Below are 25260 nucleotides of genomic sequence, written 5' to 3' on the forward strand. Positions count from 1 at the left end.
GGCCCCCGTCGCGCCGCGCAATATAAAAGGGGGTGGGGGCCAGCGGCTCGGATCGACGAGGTTGACCGGCCGCCGCCACCCGTACGCCTACGGCCGAACTACTCCCATCCCTGCGCTACACCGCCATGGCAGGCACCTCTGCATCCACCGCCGGCCTAGGGCACGAAGGTATAACCCCGTGCCCTCTCTTGCATCTCTCAATCCCTCTCTCTGTTTCTAGATCAAGCAATTTACAGAGTATTTCCTAGTCTAATTAACGCATTAGCCGATCCCTAACTTCAACAATGGTATCAGTCACCTCTAGCTTCTAGCGTTGATTAGGTCTAGGAGACAACAGAGAAAAACACCAAAAGAAATCCCCTTAAAAGATCCCCAGAGCTCAACCCCGAATGCCTAACCCTAACCCTAGATCTGAGCAGAACAGGGGCAGCGGCAAAGGGGCTACTTACCTGGCCCTTCTTGCGCCGCCCACCGTCGGCGAACACGGCACACCGGTGCGCCGACCAGACCGCCCGCGAGGCCTTTGGCCCAGCGAGGACAGAGCTCGCGCGAGCTGACTTCGGGCCGCTCGCCGGGCACCACAGAGAAGCCGCTCGACGGCGGCGCGCCCACCCAGCGGTGGACGCGCGCGCCGGCGAGGGGGCTCGCCGTGGCGCCGCCACCGCGGCTGCCGCCGCAGCCGCCGCCCGCTCGGCCGCCGTGCCCTCACTCTCGCTCGGGGTGGAGAAGAAGCAGGCGCCGGGGAAAGGAAAGAATGAAGCTAGGGTTTGGGGAGCGAACGGCGACGGGGTTTTGATCTCGCGAAATCAACGCACAGCTGTCGATCTCAATCGAACGGTAGCAATCGGACCGCAGGGCACCGGGCTGCTTTTGGCCCACGCGGGCGAGCGAATGCGCGGCCCGGGCCCAGGTTGCATTGCCCGCGGCTGCAAGCGCTCGCGCGAGCGCGTGCAAGGGCCAGAAGGCCGAGCAGTGGTGGGCCACTGTCGCGGGCCGCGCGCGTTTGTGCGCGGGACTGTTGCCACTGGGCTGACGCGAGGGGATGGGCCGGCTGGGCTGGTTGCAAAAGAAAGAGCTGTGCATCACTTTTCAATTTCCAGAAGCAATTTTCCAATAGAATTTAGATGAATTTGATGCATTTCAAATTCAAAATTGATTGAACTTTGGTGCACTGTTTATAAAAGATATTTTTCGATATATTTTGATATAATTACAGTTTTTCCGCTGCAAAGATCACATACTTTATATGTTTTTGTTTAATTGCCTTGAAATTTAAATTTGAACCAACGGAATAATTTAAATTCTTCGAGGCAAATAGATATTTTTCTGAATTGTAATATTATTATCTTTTGACCAACGTTAACAAGTGATAATATTGCAATTTTTTACTGAATTACTTTTCATAGATATTTTTCATGTATTATCTCTATTTATGCCCAACGGTATTCTAGATTTAATACAAAAAGAGATTATGCCTTAATTTTAATAGATAATTTTTCTGTATTAATTCTAATTCTGCCCAACGGTGTTTTAGTTTTAATACACAAGGTTATTGCATATTTTAATTTATGACCAACGTCGTATTTTACATATGCAATAAATTTTATTTGAACTTAATTTAATGTTTTCACCACTCATGGATATTTTTCAGGAGGAGTATCAATGATGTTTTCCATCAACGATATTCCAATATTAAAGGGAGATAATTACAATGAATGGTACAGAAAGCTAGATCTCTATTTCATCATGGGTGAATTAGATTGGGTCCTAGCTACACCGACTCCTACAGAGCCTGTGCTTTCTGAAAGGGAGGACACAGACACAGATGCTTCTTGGAAGCAAACAGAGCTTGATTACAAGAAAGCAAAAGCAAAATATGAGAGGCTGTATGCAAAATGGCTCCCTGCCAACAAGAAATATTTGGCAGTGGTAAAGAATACGATTGAGCCTGCAATTATGGGCTCAATCTCAGACTGTGCCACCGTCATAGAGTATCTTGAAAAATTAAAGAACCAATACACTGGTTCTTCAAAGACTTATGCAACCCAGTTGATCAAACAACTGGTTTCAGAGAGATACACTGGCGGTGGCATTAGAGAACACATTCATCGCATGGTCAACCTGAATAACAAGCTAAAATCATTGGACCTTGCCTTCAAGGAGGATCACATTGTCCATCTGGTTTTTGCTTCGTTACCAAAAGAGTTTGACACTTTTGTTGTCAATTACAACACCCAACCACAAACTTGGGACATAGAAAAGACTATTGCGATGTGTGTTCAGGAGGAGGAAAGGATCAGGTCCACCACTGGAGGATCCTTAAACTATGTGAACAAGAAGAAACATGCCAACTTTAAAGGCAATTTTTCATCTTCTTCTTCATCCTCCTCTAAAGGTAAAAACTCTCAACAGCACAGACCGCAGGAGGGACACGCTCTAGTAGATAAGGATCAGTGTCTCTACTGCAAAGAGAGGGGTCACTACAAGAAGAACTGTCACAAATACTTAAAGATGATCATGGAAAAAAGAGGTGAGAATGTTATTTTATTTGTAAATGAATCCTTGTATATAGAATATTCAAAATCTACTTGGTGGATTGACTCAGGAGCAACTGTTCATGTTGCAAATTCTTTACAGGGATTCCGTTCGACGAGAACCACTCAAAGAAGCGAAAAGCAAGTTAGAGTGGCGAATGGAGATCAGGCAGACGTTGAAGCAGTAGGAGACGTTCATTTGGAACTCGACACTGGCTTCATTATTGTACTTAGAGATGTTTTATTTGTTCCTTCTCTACACAGAAACTTAATTAGTGTGTCTCGCCTGGATACAGATGGTTATTCTTATCTATTTGGAGATGGGAAATGTTTGATTGAATGTAATGATACAGTAATTTCCACTGCATTTAGAAAGAATGATCTTTATTTGATATCGTTACGCGAAAGTATTAATTCCGTATGCGATAACAGTGCGAATGTATCCTCGCCTACACTCGCAAATAAAAAACGTAAGAGAACTCAAGATACGTCGTCGAAATTATGGCACTGTCGTTTAGGCCATATTTCGAGGGGGAGAATAGAAAGATTAATTAAAAACGAAATTCTTGCTCCATTAGAGCTCTCTGACTTAGAACAATGCATTGAATGCATAAAAGGCAAATTCGTTAAGAAAATAAAGAAAAATGCTAAGAGGAGCACAGGCGTGTTAGAAATAATTCACACAGATATCTGTGGTCCGTTTAATGTAAAGAGTGTGGATGGTTATGACTCGTTCATAATATTCACAGACGATTATTCCCGTTATGGATACATTTATCCAATTAAAGAAAGATCGGAGGCTTTGGATAAGTTTAAAATATTCAAGGCCGAAGTAGAAAATCAACACGATTTAAAGATTAAAATCGTAAGATCCGATCGTGGAGGGGAATACTACGGTCGACAAACCCAATATGGCCAAGTTCCAGGACCTTTTGCGAAGTTCCTGATGGAACAAGGCATAGTAGCCCAGTACTCGATGCCGGGCGAGCCTCAGCAGAACGGAGTGGCTGAAAGACGCAATCGCACCCTAATGGATATGGTGCGAAGCATGATCAGTTACTCTACATTACCAGTGAGGTTATGGATGGAGGCACTGAAAACCGCCATTCACATTCTCAACAGAGTTCCGAGTAAATCGGTGCCGAAAACGCCGTATGAAATGTGGACAGGAAGAGTACCCTCACTAAATCACCTGCGGGTGTGGGGGAGTCCTGCTGAGGCAAAAGTGTTTAACCCGACCATTGCAAAACTAGATTAAAGAACGGTATCTTGCCATTTCATTGGCTATCCAGAAAGATCAAAGGGGTTTCGTTTCTACTGCCCAGATAGATCAACGAAATTTGTAGAAACGAGGCATGCAGTTTTTCTTGAGGATCAAATGGTCCGGGGGAGCGGCACAGCAAGGAAAATTGATCTTGAGGAGAAGAGGGTGTATACACCAAATCCCGTGATTCAGGAATCTTTTTTCTCGCTGCCCGTTGTATCTGCACCGCCAGTGCAAGTCACTGCGATGCCGATACCTGTAATGACTCCTTCTGTGGTGACGATGAATGAGGAAGAGGAACCCATTCATCAGGGTCCTGACGAGCCAGTTACCGCACAAGAAGAGGAGCACCAGCAGCCCCAAATAGATGAGGCACCGCAGGCTCAGGCTCACGGGAGACCTCAAAGAATAAGAAAGCGCGCTATTTCGAATGACTATGAAGTCTATAATAGCGAAGAGATTCAAATGGAGGATGATCCCACTTCATTTGAAGAAGCCATGAGAAGTGAACATTCGTCGAAATGGCTTGACGCTATGGAAGACGAAATAAAATCGATGAGTACCAACAAAGTGTGGGACCTAGAGGAGATTCCTAAAGGAGCCAAAACAGTAGGCTGCAAATGGGTCTACAAAACCAAATATGACTCCCAAGGGAATATAGATAAGTTTAAAGCACGACTCGTGGCAAAAGGATACACACAAAGAGAAGGAATTGATTACAACGAGACTTTTTCCCCAGTCTCTTGTAAAGATTCCTTCAGAATCGTAATGGCTCTTGTAGCTCATTACGATCTAGAATTACATCAGATGGATGTGAAGACAGCATTCCTTAACGGGGACTTAGATGAAACCGTCTACATGGCACAGCCGAAAGGTTTTGTCGTGAAAGGCAAAGAAAAATTGGGATGCCGTCTAAGAAAATCGATTTATAGGCTAAAGCAAGCTTCAAGACAGTGGTACTTGAAGTTTGATAAGACAATAAAAGAATTCGGGTTTAAAGAAAATATCGAGGATAATTGCGTTTACGCAAAGTTCAAGAATGGAAAGTACATCTTTCTAATCTTGTACGTGGATGATATTCTACTGGCAAGTAGCGATGTCAATCTGCTACTAGAGACAAAAAAGTTTTTATCCTCGCATTTCGAGATGAAAGACCTCGGTGAAGCAAGATTTGTTCTAGGAATCGAGATTCATCGAGATAGATTAAAAGGGGTATTAGGACTGTCTCAAAAGACATATATAGAAAAGGTCCTGAAGTAATTTAATATGCACAAATGCAGTGCCTCACCTGCACCTATAGTTAAGGGCGACAGATATGGGGAATTTCAATGCCCCAAGACTCAATATGAGATTGAGCAAATGAAAATGGTACCATATGCTTCCGCTGTGGGAAGCTTACAGTATGCACAAGTGTGCACACGCCCTGACATAGCTTATGTTACCGGGTTGCTTGGCAGATTCCAGAGTAATCCAGGACCAGAACACTGGAAATTGGTAAAGAAAGTTCTGCGCTATTTGCAAGGAACAAAAAGCCTCATGTTAACGTACAGGAGAACAGAATCTCTGCGTATCGTAGGATACTCAGATTCCGATTACGCAGGAGATGACAGAAAATCCACGTCAGGATATGTGTTCACCCTAGCCGGGGGAGCAATATCGTGGAAAAGTTGCAAACAAACCGTCACTACATCGTCCACAATGTATGCCGAGTTTGTTGCGTGTTATGAGGCTACGGGGCAGGTGAACTGGCTAAAGAAGTTCGTACCCGGTCTGAGAATGGTTGATAATATATCTAAACCATTACAGTTGTACTGCGATAACGAGCCCGCAGTAATGTACGCTCACAACAACAAGACAAGTGGTGCTGCCAAACACATAGACATAAAGTATTATGTTGTGAAAGATAAAGTCCGAGATCAGATCATAAATCTTGAACATATAAGCACAGTGAAAATGCTTGCGGATCCGCTAACGAAAGGCTTACCACCCAACGTGTTCAAGGAACACGTAGCTGGCATGGGGCTAAGGGATAGCCTGTGATCTTCGGACTACAAGGGCCCAAAAGGTTAAAGAATCCGTCTCTGAATGGAAGCGTGGATTGTAGCTGCTAAATCTATCGACAGTTGATCGTGAACGATGAGGCATGCTCTATACACAAATCCATGACGAAACGCGTAAAAGTAAAAGTAAAAGAAAAGGACAGGGTGAGATCAAGGGGGAGACTGTTAGATTGATCTCATAGCCCATCGGACCCTAACGGGCCGATGGTCTACCTCACCCAAGCGCCCTGATCGGGGGCGCCCCAGCTCAACCCTAACTGGTGGGCCCCCGTCGCGCCGCGCAATATAAAAGGGGGTGGGGGCCAGCGGCTCGGATCGACGAGGTTGACCGGCCGCCGCCACCCGTACGCCTACGGCCGAACTACTCCCATCCCTGCGCTACACCGCCATGGCAGGCACCTCTGCATCCGCCGCCGGCCTAGGGCACGAAGGTATAACCCCGTGCCCTCTCTTGCATCTCTCAATCCCTCTCTCTGTTTCTAGATCAAGCAATTTACAGAGTATTTCCTAGTCTAATTAACGCATTAGCCGATCCCTAACTTCAACAATTGTGTCACATAGGAAAATTGATGTTTCTAGGTTTATTCATCTCGGCATATATATTAGATTCTGAATGCAGGGAAACTGCTGCTTTCTATTCACTTGTAACAAGAATTATTGTGTCTATTTGGACCCTTGCCGGCCTCTTCCCTCTATCATTCCTTTTAGGCCAAGCAAATTGTATCATCACTTACTTCCTCCGACCATGAATTTAATAAGTATTTCTAGAATTTTTAGGACAAGCTAATAAGATCGGAAGTAAAAGGATAATACGGCCTCCATTCAACAAATACACATGAAGTTTCAGTCAGCTCCTCGATCCAAATAGACGGCCAAGGCGTACGTACTGGTCAAGATTTGCAGGCTCGCTAGCCACTAGCTTCTTCCCATCTCGAGATGCAACCCTGCAAGTCACAGCTTGTTGATCTCTTCTGGAGTCCGGAAACTCCGGCACACAGGGTGCTGCATCCTAGCTAGCTAGCACATGAGGCCGGCCGCCGGCGATCGACGACGCTGATCTCATGAACGCCGCCGAGATGGATGGATCGGAGACGATCCAGGAATTGCGCCGGAGATGAGAAGTCCACGTTGTCCGGCGCCGAGGGAGATCGCTAGCTATAAAGTCCCCGATCGAGCTAGCTAGCACCGTACCACCACCACTGCAGTCGAGCTCGAGCAGTACCATCACTGACATATTGTTGTGAAGCTCTCCCAGGCCAGCAGCTAGCGATGGCGGAGATCGCCGGTGCGCGGGCGCTCGCGGTGGCCGCCCTCCTCTGCGCCGCGGCGGCGGCGGCCGCGGCGCAGCAGGCGTCCAACGTCCGCGCGACGTACCACCTGTACAACCCGGCGGAGAACGGGTGGGATCTGAACCGCGTCGGCGCCTACTGCGCCACCTGGGACGCCGGCAGGCCGCCGGCGTGGCGGCAGCAGTACGGCTGGACCGCCTTCTGCGGGCCCGCAGGACCCAGGGGCCAGGCCGCCTGTGGCCAGTGCATCCGGGTACGTAGGAAGAAAGGAGAGCAACCTTTTTGGTCGATCGAGAAACAGCACATGCTCGCCGGAGTTCAGCACGGATGCTTCTTCATGGCGATGATGAATGACTGTGACATTGTGCAGGTAACGAACCGCGGGACGGGGGCGTCGGTCACGGCGAGGATCGTGGACCAATGCAGCAACGGCGGGCTGGACCTGGACTTCGAGACGGTGTTCAAGAGGATCGACACCGACGGCCGCGGCTTCCAGATGGGGCACCTCGACGTCGACTACCAGTTCGTCGGATGCTGATCGAGAGAGCCAGCAGGCAGAGTATCAGACGACGTTCGGTGCCGTGGAATAAGAAGATGGATAACACAATAATAAGCTTGCAACTGTATGTGCAGGCATATGCATGCTAAATAAATGGAACCACAGCAGAAATAACTCGCATTATCAATGTTTCTCGCATGCAAATAATTCTGAAGTTCTTTAATTTATTACCTCCCGAAAACATATGAGATGAATCATGTTCACCGTACCCACTACACCTCAGATCTTGACAAAAAGAGACGTGGAGTGACATTACTACATACATGAGTACGCTATGAGCAACACACATACACAACAGACACCTTGTTATTCGGTTTCATAGTTAGTTGAATGTTGAAAATTGAATTTTTAAGATAGTTCAAAAGTGTAAATTGGATTTTTCCTAAAAAAACTAATATTTTCAAGGACATAGTGTTATCTCAAATTGGCACCACCTTACAATTGACTATCTTGCACAATGAGACGCCAAAATAAATAAATAAATCACATCCTATACCACAAGTTTGACATAAAGTATTTTAGAATGTGCAAATAATGCATGCTGCACACAAAAAAAAGTTTTTTAAAAAAGAAGGACGCGGCGACGGGCCGCATGACAGCCCCGTTTTAGGAAAGCAATTAGATTAGCTTCCCATTTTAGCAATCAACCTCGCCACTGTCGCTGCAGGTAGCAGACATATTTCCGGAGGATATTAGGAGTCGTGACCGGCAGTTACAGCGTTATGGAGTTATATTTTCCAAAATCGTATTTCCAAATTAAAATCCGACTGCGCCACTATGTTTCTTACGATGAAATCATCAAAATAAGATCATACTTGGTAACTTGGATGATTATTTTAGAATATTTTTTTGAACGCGGAACAATCTTTTTTGTTGCCGCAACAATTGTTCCAACAATATAAAAATATATTCCACATGTGTGTGATGGTTTAACTGTCAATTACACGTGTGACTCCTAATATTTCCGCATATTTTCTACCACCCATCCACCCCAACAGAATAAAAAAAAACTATTCCATAAAGATATGAATGACGTAAGCGCATTCATTCACATAATTTGAAAATAAAAAACTATAGTTTCAAAACAGAGCATCAAAATCAAAATCCGATTACGCAGTTGTGTTTGTTTCAATAAGAGCTTCAAAACAAGATCTACAACACTATATTTCAATTATATATTTTTTGTGAGAGAAAATACTTTTTAGCCTATTCTAATTTGCTTATAATGTTTGCAAAAATTGCTTATAGCTTCACAGAATGTTGCTTCATACGCCTAAGTTCAGCTAAGTGGATATTGATGCTCATGTTGTGAAGATAGATTATTTGGTATGATTAGTGGTAGGGTAAACAACTTTGTTGGGTAGGTGAATGTTTATTGCATGATCAATAATAGGCAACTTTAGCAGATCAGTTGAGCATTTAACTAATTTATTTTGGTATTTTTCCATTATACGTAGAGAAATTTCTGTGTCTTTGAAAAATATTGCCGAAACATATACAAGTGGAGTCTTGGGGTCTTGTTTTGAAGATCTCTTCGAAAAAGATATAACTGTGCAATCAGAATTTAAACTTGATGAATGGTTTAAAAACTACAACTTTTTAGTTTTAAAATGATTTGCATGTGCAATAGCAACTCCCATTGCCCCAATAGTAAACTCTAAGCGCTGGTGGATGGCAAATTTAGTCTGCCGTGTAATAGTGCAAACGTACGGCCAGCCGGAACAAAGTCACTAAAGAAAGAAATGTTGCATAAATACAAACCTTTGAACTGTCTTTCTATAATAAGTTTCCTTTGTAATCAACAAGAGAACGATTCTTTTATTTAGAGATAATTATAAATACTCCCGTGGACTGAAAATGTAGACGTTTTAGTTTTGACAAGTCTATAGGAAAATACACCACCATCTACAATATCAAATTGGTTTTTAATCTATCTCCAATTATGTGTTGATAGTGCATTCATTTGTTACTGCATATGCCAACATTTTTTCCTATAAACTTGATTAAAATTGAAAAAAAATGAATTACAATAAAACTACGTCATCTTGCATATTAAACCGGAAGTAGTAGTGAACGGCTGACGCGACGGCTAATAAACTTTTCTACGGTGGTTCGTTGAAAACTACAAGAATCAAGAATGGGAAACTCTTCCTAATGAAAGCCCGTGTCCTGTTGAAATTGTCCATGGTGCCACACATGCATGAACTCTTGCTTGGATCTTCCTCCATGGAATTGCCATTTCTTTCAGCCGACTATCACCCCCAAACACCTAAACTGAACCAATCCTTGCCTAGTTGCCTTTACCGGATTTCTAAGGAGTTAAATGCATGGACGTGTGCTAATATGACGCACCCAACGTGGTTGCTGCAACAGCCGTCAAGGCGTCAATCATCTTTTCTGTTATCTCCTAGGTGAGATAGGTCAAGATTTGTGTGCCACCTAGCTTGCCTGCTTCCTCCTCGATCCATCCTAACACATTGTACGTGCGCAGGCCACAAGAGACCAGCTCCTTCCGGAGCCCAGAGTCCAGAGGAGTCCGGGCGGCTGCTGGAATTCCATGCCGTGGCGGCGTACGCACGTCGGAGGCTGACGGTGACGGGCCAGTCCTCATCGTTAGATGGGTGCGACGACGACTATCCAGCCGTAGCCGTAGAGTGCCGTAGAGTTTAGTACTCTCCTCACAGTCTAATTTGACTCTTATATATATTTAGCTTAAATTGAATAAGATTAGAATCCGATCCTTTTAAGATCCGGTACTTATATTATATTATCTAGACTAAAATTTACGATCCTTTAGTGCACGTCATCGTCAGTCGGGTGCGATGACGACTATCTAGCCGTAGGGGTGGTAATAAGATTATATCTCTAATGCATTCTTCATAATCTAATATGACCTTATATATATTTAGCTTAAATTGAATAAAATTAGAGACAGATCCTTTTAGGATCCTGTACTTATATTATATTATATTATATTATCTAGATTAAAATTTACCGTTCTTCACCACCTCTCGTGTCGTTTGCACGCTGATGCGTGGCTCGCTGCTTTCCGTTGCCATCCAGCGCACGCAACGCGAGGAGTGAGGTTGCATCGGCGAGTGGGCAGCTGGCAGCTCTCGCTTGACCGATCTCGAGCCGCCGCGCCGGACGGTCAACTTGGAACATGGCCACATGAGGATGGGGAACAGAGGATAAAGCTAGGACTAGACCGGCGGCGATCACCGATTCACCGGCTGGGGTAGAATAATTGGAAACCGGCAATAATAAGAGGGTCAGTTCATTCACCCCAAAAATAAAACACCAGTTCATAAGAGGGAGGAAAGAGTGAATTCCACAAAACTCCACTTTTTTTTTGAGCAAGTTTCACATTCACAAGATAACTCGCGTTACAAAACTACGCACTCTATGCTAATTTCATATCACAAAACTTCATTTATTTTCCTTACTTAAAAGTGAAAAGTTCCACGGTACAGAATGAGAATACATATATGTAGTTTTGCGATGTGAGATACGGAAGATATCCGTATACCTCTATGAAGTTGATTCACCAAAGTAGTATAGTCTTAGTACAAACCACGCCAACAGAAGTTGTAAAACTGGCTGTTTAAAGAAGTGCAGTCTTGTGATAGCTTTTCAGTTTCAGTGTAACTTTGTATATAACCACATTGTTAGTGCTAGGATGCTCCTAATCAATTTAAGTACTTAAAAGTAATGACAGGACTGCCATACTTGTGCTGAAATGACAGTTATAACCCTGACGTGACTTCTCTTCTGTCCTTGAAAGAAAATGCCACATTGTCCGGCACCCAACCTCTACTCTATATAAGGCGGCAGCCTCTGCTGCGTACCTCCAAGCCATTGCACTACAACACCTAGCGTTCCCCTGCATTCTTCTTCGATTTGGCACATCATCATCTAACTAGGAGCTCACGACAAGGTCGGTAACTCGATCGGTGTCCTCCTCTATTCCATGCTGTCCTCGATCGCCATAAACACAGCAAGATACTGACTTGCTTCTTGTGATGTACATGTTGCTGTGAACGAATCCAGACCCAGCATCAGCTATGGCGGCGATCACCGGCGGAAGGGCGGCGCTCGCGGTGGCCGCGCTCCTCTGCGCCATGTTGGCAGTGGCCGCTGCGCAGCAGGCGTCCAACGTGCGCGCGACGTACCACCTGTACAACCCGGCGCAGAACGGCTGGGACCTCAACCGCGTCAGCGCCTACTGCGCCACGTGGGACGCCAACAAGCCACTGTCGTGGCGCCAGAAGTACGGCTGGACCGCCTTCTGCGGGCCCTCAGGCCCTAGGGGCCAGGCCTCCTGCGGCAAGTGCATCAAGGTACCCTTGACATTCTATTCGTTCTGAATGCCCATTAAAACGCATAGTATGTACGCATAATCAACAACTCACATCTTGTTATGTAGACTTTGGCCTACATGATTAGTACAACACTAAATCCACTATTGACACTAGTTTTAGAATAAAATTTAAGGTCAAAAATAGTGTAGTCTGGTAAGCCTTGCCGAGTCATACCGCACCTGATGATACGAAAATGATGCTTTGAGGTTGACCACGGTGTACGCAAAAACTGCTAAAAGTTGTTTTTATTGCCGAACCGATTGTGCAATGCAATCCACTCCTGCTTCAATCATCAATTCTGAATTCGACCACGGTAGGTGACCAACCGTGCGACGAGGGCGTCGACGGTGGCGAGGATCGTGGACCAGTGCAGCAACGGCGGGCTGGACCTGGACTTCGAGACGGTGTTCAAGAAGATCGACACCAACGGGCAGGGCTACCAGATGGGACACCTCAACGTCGACTACCAGTTCGTCTCCTGCTGAGTGAACTCGGCCGGATGTAACAATACAAGCCTCGCTTAGATGTGTGGCGTGATGGAATAAAAGGGAACAAAGGCCCGGATGATGCTAGTACTGCTGAATAAACAAAACCGTATTGGAGTAAATAAAGTGGGTTTTGCATATTAACTGTCTCTATGTCACTTCCGGCTTCAGTTTTACTTCAAAACTCTGCATACTAGGTCAGCTTACTCTGTTTCCGGTTAAAGTTGGGGAAAATAAAATATTCAGAAGAAATTAAGCTCATGGAGAGATATATTTAAATAATCGAGAATTATGCCTTTTATTATTATTATTATTATTATTATTATTATTTTCTATTACAAGAACAACGTGCGGGAATATATTGATCAATGTTTTCCGGTAGCTTAGTCAGATATATATATAGCACGTAACCCTGTAGGATATATAAACCAAACGGTTTTTGTTCTTCTCAAACTAGGAATTGGAGTTGTGGCAATGGAGGATTCAGGAGAAGTTATGCTAAAAGAGAGATGTACGTTTTTATATTGTATACACGCATAACACGTGACACTATACCGACCGTTCACCATTTAACCGTACCATATCCTTTTCATCAGCTTACCGCCATCCATCATCAGCCAAGCATGAAGCCCTACGAGGGAGCGTAACGTGTTTCGACATGGTACACAATTACTCCCGTTTGGCTGTACGTAGCCGGCAGGCGTACATGGTCAGTGGCCACCCATTGCAACTAGCAAACCCAAACGGTTTTTGTTCTTCCAAACAGTACGTCCGTAGCTGTCGACTGATGAGCCCAGCTGCGTTGGCACCTCGATCGGATTGCCCGACCGGGTGCTGCCCTGCGTGGAAAGTCATGCCGGCTTGGAAGGATCGACAGGAAGAACCATTGCGCGCGGTAGTGGGGGATTAATCTGGCGTCCGAAGTCAAGACGGATAGGAAAGTTGCAAGAAACAATCAAGACTGTGATGGATGGTCCAGGCTCTTTAGCAATCTAGTGCCGTAGAAACAAGAAATGTGTGTTTACTTTCAACAAAGAAAAAGAAATGTGTGGCCGTTTCGGCTGCCCAACTGAGAAGAAGAGGAGTCTACTGTACTGTATCCTGTATACTTTTGACCATGGTCTAGAATTTTTTTCTTTTTTTTTTGCCATGGTGTTGAGCCATATTCACATGGAAATTAATTGCTTCTCGTTCCAGTCAGAGAAAACGGAAGTAGAGATAAATACAAGATGTAACTGTATGTAGCTACGCAGCACGTATCCAGATATTTTTTTCCTCTCCGCTGAAATATCTGCAGTGGACACACATTCAGTGTGACAATGACAGCACCACGCCATGCTTTCCTAAACGACAATAGTAATATCTTCTTCGTAAAAACAGAGGATACAATAAAATCCGTGAAAGTAAAAAATCAATCCTGGGCACCAATGTCTCAACTCAACATGGGCAACTCGGGGAACACGGGAATAATCCGCAATGCCAGCTACTAATTTTTTCCCCCGAAACTTCAGACTCATTTGGAATTGTAGCCCTTTTAATCACTTTTAGTCTTCTGTCCCTTTTGCACAGATTGTAGCTACTTGGTAAAAAAAATGTATACACCTAAATACAGAACAGGGCATCTAGCAAGAGAAGTAAAAAGAAAAAGAAAAAAAAAGAGAGAGAATAAGATCAGATTCCTAATAAGCACTATAGAGCAAAACTGTATCCATGTTCCACTGTGCAAATATCTTCTTGCCCGTAATCACTTCTATCCATGGATGTTGCACTGCTGCAAGTATGCGTTATCGTAGTTAAGGTGTATGTGCCAGTTGTCTCTGTACTTTGGGATGGAGATTTCCAGCCAGGGTTTGAGTTTCCCGCTGTAATGGATGACAGAGGCGCTCTCAAGTTCATCTCTTCCAATGCTAAAATCATGGCCAAGCCCTAAAACATGCCACCGGCGGTCGAGAGGCAGTGTTTGGTTGTAGAAGACGAGTTGGCCCAGTGGCAAGCTTCCTGCCTTCCATAACCTCTGCCTTTTGCCCTGAGAATTGGAAATCAAAGAGGAACAGGGTGTTGATAAGAAATAAAAAGAACAAGAAAAAAAGTGCAGAAATACTTCGTGTAAAAGCTGATGTTCCCATGAATAATTAGAAGATTTAACACTTACCACTTGAAACCATTTATGATAGGTTGCAGTCAAACCCTGTTTGCACCATTCACTCAGGTCAAATATGTTCATCCCAAAAGCAAAGGTACAAGCCTTTGCATCAAATTTGTTGGAGATACTTGGATTAGAAAAATCAACAAGGCTATCCAATCGATGGTAACCTTCACCAGAAGTGCATGTCTCGACAGCACCCATTATTTTACCCTTCATATCTATGTTCCATAATCCACTCAAGTCTTTCTGGACTACCACATCATGGTCCAAGAGTAAAACCTTGCTCAAAGAGGGAAACACTTCTGGCAAATAAAAACGCAAGTGGTTAAGTGCAGAAGTGTATCTTGGATCTCGAACACCCTTCAGCTTAAATCTAGAACTGAAATCACCAGGCAACCATTTGAAATCATCCAGGCTTTCGACTTCTATTGCTGCTGGAGTTGGTGGGTTTGTCAGAAACCACATCCTCATTGCAGGATAATTCAATGCATCAGTTACAATATGCAACATTATCCTTCCAGGATCCTGCCATAAAAAAAAAGGATGAATCAAGAGAAAATTCTAGGCTGAAATAAAACCCATGCAACAAAGTTAGACTGAAGAAGTTATAGTGCAAGGCCTTGGTTCCATGTTCCTTGCATATAAGTTCTCATCACACCACATGAGTAACAAAATAATCAAAATAAGTGTCCATCAAATAAGTCCCTCATAGACATAGAAAACCAAAGACAGACCAAATATAGATACGCGAAATGCATACAGAAAGTAAAACATCTGTCTACAGCAACAGTTGTCACTCGAAGTTCAGTCATTGTTTACTATGGGTGAATAAGCTAGGACACAAGTTTGCAATTAAAGATCATTCAGTAAGGCACATAGCTCATAGAAAAGCATGCGGGGTATTATTGCTTGATGGATGTAAGGTCATACCTTTGATGCAGCAATTGTAGAGTTGACAACCACAGCGCTTGCAAGTACATTGTCTGAGAATATTGCATAATGATAATAGTCGTCTAACTGCCTGTTGTCTCTTTTAGGGAATTCACGTTCCTTAGGATCTAACGAAAAGTACTCTGTAGTAAGTCGCATTGCTAGGCAGTGATGGCCTTTGGGTAATGTCCTCACAGCAACCTGCTCAAGGAATGAGGATTCACTTTGGTGTGCTCTTACTAATTCTTCACTGTTGTGTGTCATTGCACGTAGCTTTGATGTCATCTGAGAGCAACGTGGGTAGGTCCTCTGAGCCTTGGAAAGGGTCTGTTCCATGGCCTTCATTTTCTGCAATGCACTGCATGGAGCGTGTGTGTTTTATATATCAGTGACAGCTGTTTTCTTTCATGAAGTATTTGCATGGTTTTAACAGAACAACTCTAATAATCGTTGGACAAACTTACCTCCCAGGTATACGGGAACCTCCACTTGAGTGGCTTATTGCCCTCTCTATCTCTTTTATCCTCAATTTCAGCTCTCGAACTAAATGTGCACTGCCTTGGGGAGAAGCGAAATGCAAGTACGCCTTGGCCATAATTAGCTGATCTTGCATCATCCATATCTTCTCTTTAGTGTCTGGGGGAGATTTTGAAATTCTTTCATCTTCTTCAGCAGCAATTTCATCGGTTTGCCCATCTATCTGCAGAAAACTTCACCCACATAAGTATCTCTAAGTGCATTCGGTTGAAGCAGACAAGAGTGATTGTAAACCTGGTCAGTGAGATATCGTTATATATTTCAGAAGCATATAGAAAAAAGAACAAGTCATTTTGCAGAGGAAATCAGCCAAAAACTGGGCAATGTTCATTGACTAGCCATCCCCCGATGTACTGTAGTCCCATTTCATGTTAAGGCTACAGAACACAACAATTTGGCAACTCAGTGCTACTCTTTAGAATAAATTCAGCAGACTGAAACCACTGAACTTCTCTGCTCTAGATTGGCACCCAGGCATACTAGTAATACTACTTCCAGGGATGAAAATCTTACTTGTTTCAAGTATTAAAAAAAACAACTTGTTTCTATTTCTTTCTATAAAAAGGTCTATGGAAACCGTAGGAAAAAAACCTGTGCAATGTTCATTGTGGACTGAGAAAGCATCAGTCTTGGACGCTATAACCAACAAAAAGGCAGGGAAAATAAACCTACTCGAACCACTATTCCCTAGTACAGTAAATAACTACCCATCCCCCTTTCTACAGCAGCCACACTTCATATTCAGGCTACAAGTACACACCAATTCGGCACCTCGACACTAGTCTTATTCAGTACAAACTCATCGCACAGCAACCACTGAACTTCTCTGCTCTTCATCGATACCAGGAATGGCAACTTCCAGGCATGAAAATCGAACATCCCGTTCCCAAATTTGTTACAAAAACTACCTCTTCGGCGACAGTGTTAAGCCTCCTGGCCTCTCGGATCAGCCCCTGCGGAGAAAGAAAAAAAAACAAGCAAGGAATTCAGTCAAATCCGAAAAGGCCGAACGAAGAATCAGAGAATCGTCCGGGGACGGCCTCCCACCTGCTCCACCGACAGGCGGGCCCCGCCTCCCCCACCCGCGCCGCGCTCCCCACCTGCACGCAAAGCAAATTCCCGTCGCCATCAGCGAACGCACACCAAACGCGCCGCTAAACCCGCGCTCCCCCCAACCAAATTAGGCGCCGCATAAGCACAGCACGGGGCTTACTAGCATTACCAGCAGCAGCGCCGGCGGGGGATGGGGGAGTGGGTGGGTGGAGAGCGGGCCCTGGACTCACCGGGGGGCGTGGAGCCGGCGCGGCCGTCGGGGAGGTTGAGCAGCGCGAAGACGAGGCCGCAGGCGGTCGCGATCAGCAGCGCCCGCAGCGCGACCGACGACGAGTCCCTCCCGCCGGCGGCCGCCCTCATCGCCGCCGCGGCGCCACACAGGGAGAGACGGGGCCTGCGCGCCGCCGCACTCGGGTTCGGCCGCCCCGCCTACGGCTACTGGCACACCCGTGTGGAAGCGCAGGCGGAGCAGCAGCCGAGCAGGAGGAGGGGCGTTGGGGGTTGAGTTCAGAGTTCGGGAGGCGGGGGGCCGGGGGGGTGGGGGTGGGGTGGGGAGCGGTGGTGGGGATCGTGGGCGCGTGCCACTGACGCGTGGGGGCCGGGAAGGAGCGGGCCCCGCACGGCAGGGAGGCGTGGCGGTGGCCGGGCCCGCTGGACGGGTGCGGTGTGGGTTCCGAACTTCCGATCCGGGTGCGGGAGGCGCTCGACTTTCGCGGGGAGGGACGGCTGCCAGGACGCGCTTCTGGAAATCCCCTTTTCCCTTTTTTTTCTTTTCTTTTTTGCTTTTTGGATGGATTGGACTTGGGGCAGGTGCTGGGACCCTGTCCCTCCATCCCTCCCTCGATGGGGCCCACCGGGTAAGTTCTCCAAGATTTAGGCTATCTTCAGCGGTGTGCGGTAAAAGCATCTGTTCTCTAAAATACGGGATACTGCAGCACCCGTAACGCTCCAGCGCGACCCGCTATCGCGTGCGGTAAAATGGAGGAGGAGCGCTGCGTCCCGCACAGAGGAAGGCAGGAGCGGCGTCCTCCATCCCGGTCGCCCTCCAGCGCATCTCCACCAGCCCCTTCCGCGCGCGCAGGAGGAAACTGCCGGCGCGGGAGGGGCGGCGGGGCGCGGCAGGCGTCGCTGCGGGGTGGCGCGGCAGGCGGCGCGGCGGGGCGGCGGGGTGCGGCGGGCACGCCGGGAGGGGAAACGGAGGTTGGAAGAAAGGATAGAAAAGTAAAATTGTGGGGTATAAAAGATGGAAATAGAGGATGTTGTTGGAGTTAAGTTTGGTATAGAGAATGAAGTTGATATGTAGAAAGCGGGAAGGGGATGGAATTTGGAGGATATCGCTGGAGATAGCCTTAAGTTAGTCAGGTACAGATCCTGCACCGCTCCGTACAAACATGAGACCTCAACGTGTACCAACTTACGAACTTGTGAAGTTTCAAATCCGGGCGTTTGTAAACTACCCCCCGTTTTCGAAACGATGAAGCAAAAGCTTGTGGACGTGCTCAGGCGCGACCCCAGAGCCGTGCTGGGAGTGGAGAGGACCACACGCAGCGTAACGTGTAGATGGTGCCACGCGCGCATTACATGGTACAGCTGCACTGCACTCGGCTGGTCGACCCGGCGTCGCCTCGATCCGGCAACCACGGCATGTGCGGTTTGCGGAGGAACCGGGCTCGGCGGTCACGTGCACGCCGCCGAGGCCCTGTGCTCGGATCTCTATTTACTATATATTTTATTTATTTGAAACATAGAAGCGGACGCTAGGATGTTATTGTTTCTATCCGTGCTCCTGAGTCCTGACCCGACGCGGCCGGAGTACGAGGACGTCAGGCGCATCAGCGCATGATCCGGAGCGGCGTGGCAGGAGGGGTCCGCCGCCCAGTCCAGTCCCGGGCGGGGAGCACCGCAAGGAGCCACCCGTTGCCTCGCCACCTCCACCGGGACCGGATCAAGCGGGGGCCGAGCGGTGCAACCTGGTCGAACGGTGGGAGCCTGGCAGCGATCGAATAGATCGACAGATAATGCTGCGATTTTTACCTCCTGTACATACACGAACGCCTAGCTACAAGAGCTCGTGTTAGTCAGCTCGGTCGGCTGCTCACCGGCGTGCGAGCTCGTGGGCTCACGTGCAGTGCCACACTCTCCACTCAGACCGCCTTCTAACCTGTACTCTCGGGCAGAAGACTCGAAATCCGCTTCGTTCCGGAAATCGCCGTCGGGAGTCCCGGCAGGCTCGTCTTCCTCGTCATCTTCGGAATCGAAGCTCTCGTCGCCCTCGTCTTCTCCGGCGTAGTAATCACCGGCTTCGTCTTCAGAATCAGGGTAATCGGCCTCGTCGTACACGGGGTCGCTGCCGTCCAGCGAGGTCCTGCCCTCGGTGGTGGCACCGGCGACCTCGTCGTCAAAGCGCTTGAGGTAGGCCTCGTCGTCCTCATCCTGGGCAGCAGCGAAGTTGGGAAGAAGGTTTACCGTTTACGAAATTCCAACAGGACGTCGACGGAACGTACACTCAGTTGACCATGCATGGCCGTAAAGTTCAGCGTGCTCGGTGCTCACCTCCATGTCTTCCTCGTCGCTCGAGTACGCGGAGTCCAGTTTGGCGTACAGCTCCTCGTCGCCTTGCTCCTTCACGCCCTCCATTTGGACCTGAAAAGAAAATCAAAGTATGCCATGGCATCATGTATCCATTATATAAGCGAGTAATAAATAGTTCACTCTGACCAAATCGGTTGGGTGCCATGTACATACCAGTTCCGCTTTCAGCTGCTCCACCCTTTTGTTCAACTTTGCAAAGTGACGACTCAGGGCCTGTCATGGTTTCAAGGAACGGAACGAGTGAAGAAAAAGGGATGGAGATGAATGAGCGTTTACTATTAGGGAAACCTATGCCAGATGAATAACAGTAAGTCAAACAGAATATGAACATGATACTGTGACAGAATATGTTCCCTTATTTTTGAACACCAAACATAGATTGAACCTGTTCCCCTTGTTTCCAAACATCCAACGTAGATTGAACTGCTCCTTTGTTTTCGAACACCTAACTAGACTGAACTTGAGGAACCCAACACAATAAGATATAAATAGTACCTGGTGTCTCTGAAGCTCAATGGATCTAGCTAGAGCCTTCCGCTTGGACAAGAGATTCCTCGGTCTGAGCGTCGAAGGGCGTTTGTAGTTCTTCCCGCGGAACACAACAATGGCGTAGCCTTTGGAGACTTTGTCCACAGAAACTAAAATACCACCGCTTTCAGCTTCAAGTGACAATGCTGTCTGCTTGACTTCTGTAAAAGATTTTGATTTCACTAGAATCTTCACTAATTCCCTGTACTTCCAGTGCAAGTGCATGTTTTCAATCGTTCCATCAAAAACTCCCCTTCTGCCTGAAAGCGGTGAGAAGAACAAACTTTAGAAACTGGAGCTAAAGAAAAAGTGACACAGGGGCCAATAAGGAGACTATATCTCATGGGAGTAAATAACTGCTCAGATTTCAACAAAAAGAAAAACTTGCTGATCCTTCCATAAAAAACGAAAGGGATAGCAAGGAATGCGTAGTATGATCCAAATAGTTTTTCAATCCCTAAAGAATGAAAAAGGAAATACAATGACACTTAAAAACGTTAACATAGGTTACTACCTCCGTAACTTTCTATTTGATATTTTAGGGAATTGGCATAGCTTTCTATTTAGTGCTACAAGAGTTATACGATAGAGAATTGGCATAGCTTCATCTTCCTAAATAGCCACTACCACGCTTACAATATCAAGAATCAATTTGTTATTTGGTTACTAAGATAAAAAAAAAAGACTGTTGAAGAGGCAGGCAAGCTGACAAAAATGTAATATGGCATATGGTCATCTTGTGCCTGTTGCTCTTTTCCTAAATAAGTGTGCAAAAGTCCAACAAACGAAATATATATAAAAAAAGAAGGAAATACCAAGGAGCAGAAATGCCTTCATCCTTAGACCAAGTTTCCGAAACATGAATCTCTCTTCATCTGTTATTGTTTCAGGCGGCTTGGAACCTTCAGTTGGATTCAGGGCTGTCTCGACTTTTCCTAGTACCCTTTCAGCTTTCTCCATCTTTTTTTGTGCCTGCACATAAATAAAGTGCAATCAGTTCAATTCAAATTGCATAACATGCATCGTCAAGCGTGTTTTATATGATACATGCAAGCATTTTAACACATAAACTTAATTGCAATGTCAGCACACTAAATTATTTGCAATTTAAATTGCGCATCAGCACTCTGAAGAAAAACAAATGAGCTAGGTCAACTTATATATGACCGGAAAATAAAATTGAATTAGGTCCTCTACAAGTTCTCAAGTTATATATGACGGGAAAATAAAATTGAATTAGCACCAGGTATATTTCATTTTTAAATTAGAGTGTAATCCATACTCCTTATTGTGATAGTATAATTAAGAAATATTGATGGACAGATTAAAAGGACTACTTTTTTCACAAAACATAGCTCAGATAAGATGGAATCAAACAAAGTGAGCTTAGATTATTCAAACTTGGTCACTTACAAGTGCAAGCTTCCACTCTAGCTTTCTCACAAGGTCAGCATGTCTTGCAGCTGCAACTGTTCTTGCCATCTTGTCCGCATGATCCTCATCCAGTTTATTTCCATATTTGGAGTTAGCCTCAAGAGTCTCTTCTAGAGTACCAGCTACAGTAGGTTGTACATATGCGTCAATGCTCGAAGAAAATGAAGACACTGCCTTTAATCGCGCCTGCTCTTCATCTTGAAGGGACTTTGCTAATCTTTCTCTGTCTAGAAGCACCTCAGCAAGTTCTGAGGACAAGAAATCCTTCCCTCTGTAGAAGACTATAAATTCGTTGTTCCTTGACAGCATTACACCACCTGTTAATTTCTAAGGTGGGCCAAAAGAATATTAAGTATGAATCATTAGTTCACTAGAAGACCTAACTAAAAACCTGGAGAAATGGAAAGGTGAAAAGAAACACAGCAACAGCAGGATAAAAGATTGTTCTCTATAACCAGGGACCAAAATGTGAATTTAGGCCATCCTAGAAGCTATGGTTTCTTTCTTGCAAAAAACAGCCAAACATTTATTGATCAAGAGCCCAAATGAGTTCATATACAGCACTTGACATTCATTTAGGAAGACTACAAACTTCAAGGTGCACGAAGGGACAAGTATGAAAATAAAATAAACTAGAAGCACTTCTGTTGCACATATGGATCCATAATGCACTGTTGCTAATAATAAATGAACGTTTCTAACTAGTAACTAGGCTCTAAGCTGTACATGCTACACAAATTTCTAACAAGAAATACTTTCTATACTTACTTTGATATCTTCAGCCATCCTCTCACTGGTGGTAAGCTGTACCCCTCTCTTCAAAGATATTTTAGCAATTGAACTTTTCTCCCACAGCTTGACCATAGCATTGGCTAAGCCTTGGAGTTGTCTGCTTCGTCCTAACATCCATCGATAAGTGGAAAATCAAAACAAGATAGCACAATTGACCAATAAAAGCTCAAAGCTCACTAAAGCAACATAGGAATTACCAAGAGCAAAGTGAGGAGGCAATCCCCGGGCAAGACGGCGTAAATTGGTCATGTCCCTTCGGCCAAGAGATGGCCGAACACCGTACGGAAGAACTCTGAAGGGGGGCTTGTAACCTGGAATAGTTGCAGGCAGCAAATCTGCATCCACTGGTAATGGATCAGATCCAGGCCAGTCACTGTACCTTGGGCCAAGTTCATCTAATAGCTTGTCAATTTCATCTTCATACTTGATTTCTGGTGCTTGTTCAACTAGTTCCTCTTTCCCAGAATTAGAAATAAAGGCTCCATTGCTATCTTGTGCGCTGCCCACTTTCTCAGTGGGTCGTAAGGAAGGACTTGGAGACCCGTTAACTGAGGGCTTCATACCAAGGGACTGTGAAACCTTGTTTGACCCCTTAGTGGATTCAGCTTCATCATAGTCTATTCCCCTGTACAGAGAAACTGAAGTCCCTGACCTCCATATTACCAAGCCTCCTGTTTTTCTCTAATCACCGACCAACAACACACAAAGAAATAAGGGGGGAAATGATGTCAGATGACAAGTACTTCAAGATATTTGAACAAACTTGAGTTTAGAATCAGTCTAACTGGCCTCTATATTCAACTTATTCTTTCTTTCATGGGAACAGTTCAGTTTGTAATAAAAAGAGGCAACAGAGATTCAAAAAAGTATGGTGGTTTTTAAAAGATCTAATTTTAAACCAAACCCATCAATTTGTGCTATAAATATACTGCATTAGTTTATCAAAATATACCATGATATGATCAGCATTTTTAATGCAATTTTTCTAGCAACTTTTCTCAACTTGACTAAACAATAGCAATAGGATGTTGAGTGCTGTTTTTAACTCAATTCTACAGTGGTAAAGAACCACAATAGGTGAAACAACAGTATTGATAGTTAGCATACAAACTATAATCATTTGAAACTTTCAAGCACTACAAAGATGCAATTCATCATTACCCTGTCTCACACCAAGAGTAACCAAAAGCTTTATGATACATGTGGTAACTACAGCAAACACCCAAAATGCATACATTTTCAGTACAGAACAGCTTGGACCTTCAGGTGATGAAGGTAACAGATGGCATAGAGGAGTTTGAACAATGTAGATTGGTGGGGTCGGCTGGTGATTCTAATTCTCTCCTTGGCACTGATTGTAAACTGTAACAGACTGTCAAAGAGTTCTGGATTTATTTCAGGACGCATTAACATTGTTCTTTTCCTTGTTAATGTGCAAACGTGGGAACTCATCTTTTGTATTCTCAGAGAAATGCTAAAACCACAGTAATTATGCACTGCCTAGGCATCAGTACAAGCTAATTCTAAAAGGTTCCAGCATACTTCCAGTAAGCTGCATGTTGCAGCTCGAGTCGCTTCAAGTAGTTTATGCACATGAATGGGAGCTACGCAAGCACAATTTCAGTAGAATCCGTGACACACACCTCGAGTATCTCGTGGAAGAGGCGCATGTTGAGCGCGGGCGTGCCGGAGACCTTGACCCTGACCACCTCCTCCGTCCTCCATTTCTCCCTGATCTTCTCCACGACCTCGCGCGTGACCCCGGCGCCGCCGACCTTGGTCCTCGACTTGACCCTCATGGCCGCGTGCCGCAGCCGCCTGAGCTCGGCGGCGGGGAGCGTCAGCTCGGCCATCCACGTCGGCGACCGCGCGGCCCGCGGCGCGGCCTCGGGCGGCGGCATCGGGCGCTCCCACGGGAACCGCGCGTCCCCGAGCGCCCGCCCCTCCTCCTCCTCCCCGGCGTAGGAGGTGTCGGGGTCGAACCCGCCGCGCGCGTTGGGGAGCACGCCGTCGTCGGCGCGGAACACGTCCTCGACGGACCCCCGCGGCGGGTGCGTCGGCGGGGGCGCCGGGGGCGCCTCCGGGGAGAAGCCGGCGCGCTGGAGGCGGCGGAGGATGAGGGCCATGGTGGAGCGGCCTGAGGAGCGGCTGGCGCCGACGGCGTCCTCGTCGTCGGAGTCGGAGGAGGGCGAGGGCTCCGGGCGGAGGTCGAGCGCGGAGGCCGGCGCGCGGAGGCGGCCGCGCCGGCCGGGGCGGGACCAGGCGGAGAGCCACGGGTAGGGGGAGGAGGCGGAGGTGGAGAGAGGGCGGGAGGAGAGGAGGAGGAGGCGGAGGCGAGGGGGGTGGCGGAGGTGGGAGGCCGCCGGGGAGGACGCCATGGCCGCAGCGGCCATGGGTGGCGGTGAGGTGGATGGCGGAGTGGTGGGGGGGCGGGGGTTTAGGGGATTGGGGATATTTTGGTCCGCAGGATGAATCCTTCGGCCATCCTCGGCCGTCTGATCGGAGACTGACGGCTCGGATTAAAGCTGAGCTGCTTAATTTTGATGGCACCGGATTATATTCGATTTTCTTTCGCAGACCGCTGAATATAGGCTGTCAGAATTCCATGCATTTTTATAACACCGCGTGTTTATTTCGTTAGAACAATTCCTCTGCGAGCGCGACGTCGCCGGCGGGTGGCGCACGCAAGAGGGGAA

General features: G+C 46.3%; 4 protein-coding genes across 4 annotated transcripts; 2 read left to right on the plus strand and 2 right to left on the minus strand.

Moving 5' to 3' along the window:
* The first annotated feature begins 6657 nt into the window (after positions 1-6657).
* Positions 6658-7837, plus strand: LOC112902896 (barwin-like). Its single transcript, XM_025972087.1, has 2 exons — positions 6658-7400; positions 7518-7837. Exons 1-2 carry the CDS (start codon positions 7128-7130, stop codon positions 7683-7685), a joined length of 441 nt encoding a protein of 146 aa, XP_025827872.1. The 5' UTR covers positions 6658-7127; the 3' UTR covers positions 7686-7837.
* A 3664-nt stretch (positions 7838-11501) lies between these two features.
* LOC112902464 (barwin-like) lies at positions 11502-12696 on the plus strand. Its single transcript, XM_025971557.1, has 3 exons — positions 11502-11643; positions 11757-12046; positions 12385-12696. Exons 2-3 carry the CDS (start codon positions 11771-11773, stop codon positions 12550-12552), a joined length of 444 nt encoding a protein of 147 aa, XP_025827342.1. The 5' UTR covers positions 11502-11643; positions 11757-11770; the 3' UTR covers positions 12553-12696.
* Positions 12697-14019: 1323 nt separating this feature from the next.
* On the minus strand, positions 14020-17715 carry LOC112902462 (probable galacturonosyltransferase 4). Its single transcript, XM_025971556.1, has 7 exons — positions 17449-17715; positions 17213-17265; positions 17074-17118; positions 16093-16328; positions 15629-15986; positions 14705-15223; positions 14020-14578 (listed from the first exon to the last, which is right to left on the minus strand). Exons 1-7 carry the CDS (start codon positions 17576-17578, stop codon positions 14303-14305), a joined length of 1617 nt encoding a protein of 538 aa, XP_025827341.1. The 5' UTR covers positions 17579-17715; the 3' UTR covers positions 14020-14302.
* A 1498-nt stretch (positions 17716-19213) lies between these two features.
* LOC112902913 (CRM-domain containing factor CFM3, chloroplastic/mitochondrial-like) lies at positions 19214-24989 on the minus strand. Its single transcript, XM_025972105.1, has 9 exons — positions 24208-24989; positions 22762-23245; positions 22541-22671; positions 21752-22099; positions 21154-21310; positions 20306-20598; positions 19964-20023; positions 19772-19861; positions 19214-19651 (listed from the first exon to the last, which is right to left on the minus strand). Exons 1-9 carry the CDS (start codon positions 24955-24957, stop codon positions 19274-19276), a joined length of 2691 nt encoding a protein of 896 aa, XP_025827890.1. The 5' UTR covers positions 24958-24989; the 3' UTR covers positions 19214-19273.
* Positions 24990-25260: the final 271 nt, after the last annotated feature.

This window comes from Panicum hallii, chromosome 8 (assembly GCF_002211085.1).
Source record: "Panicum hallii strain FIL2 chromosome 8, PHallii_v3.1, whole genome shotgun sequence".
Classification (NCBI taxonomy): Eukaryota; Viridiplantae; Streptophyta; class Magnoliopsida; order Poales; family Poaceae; genus Panicum; species Panicum hallii.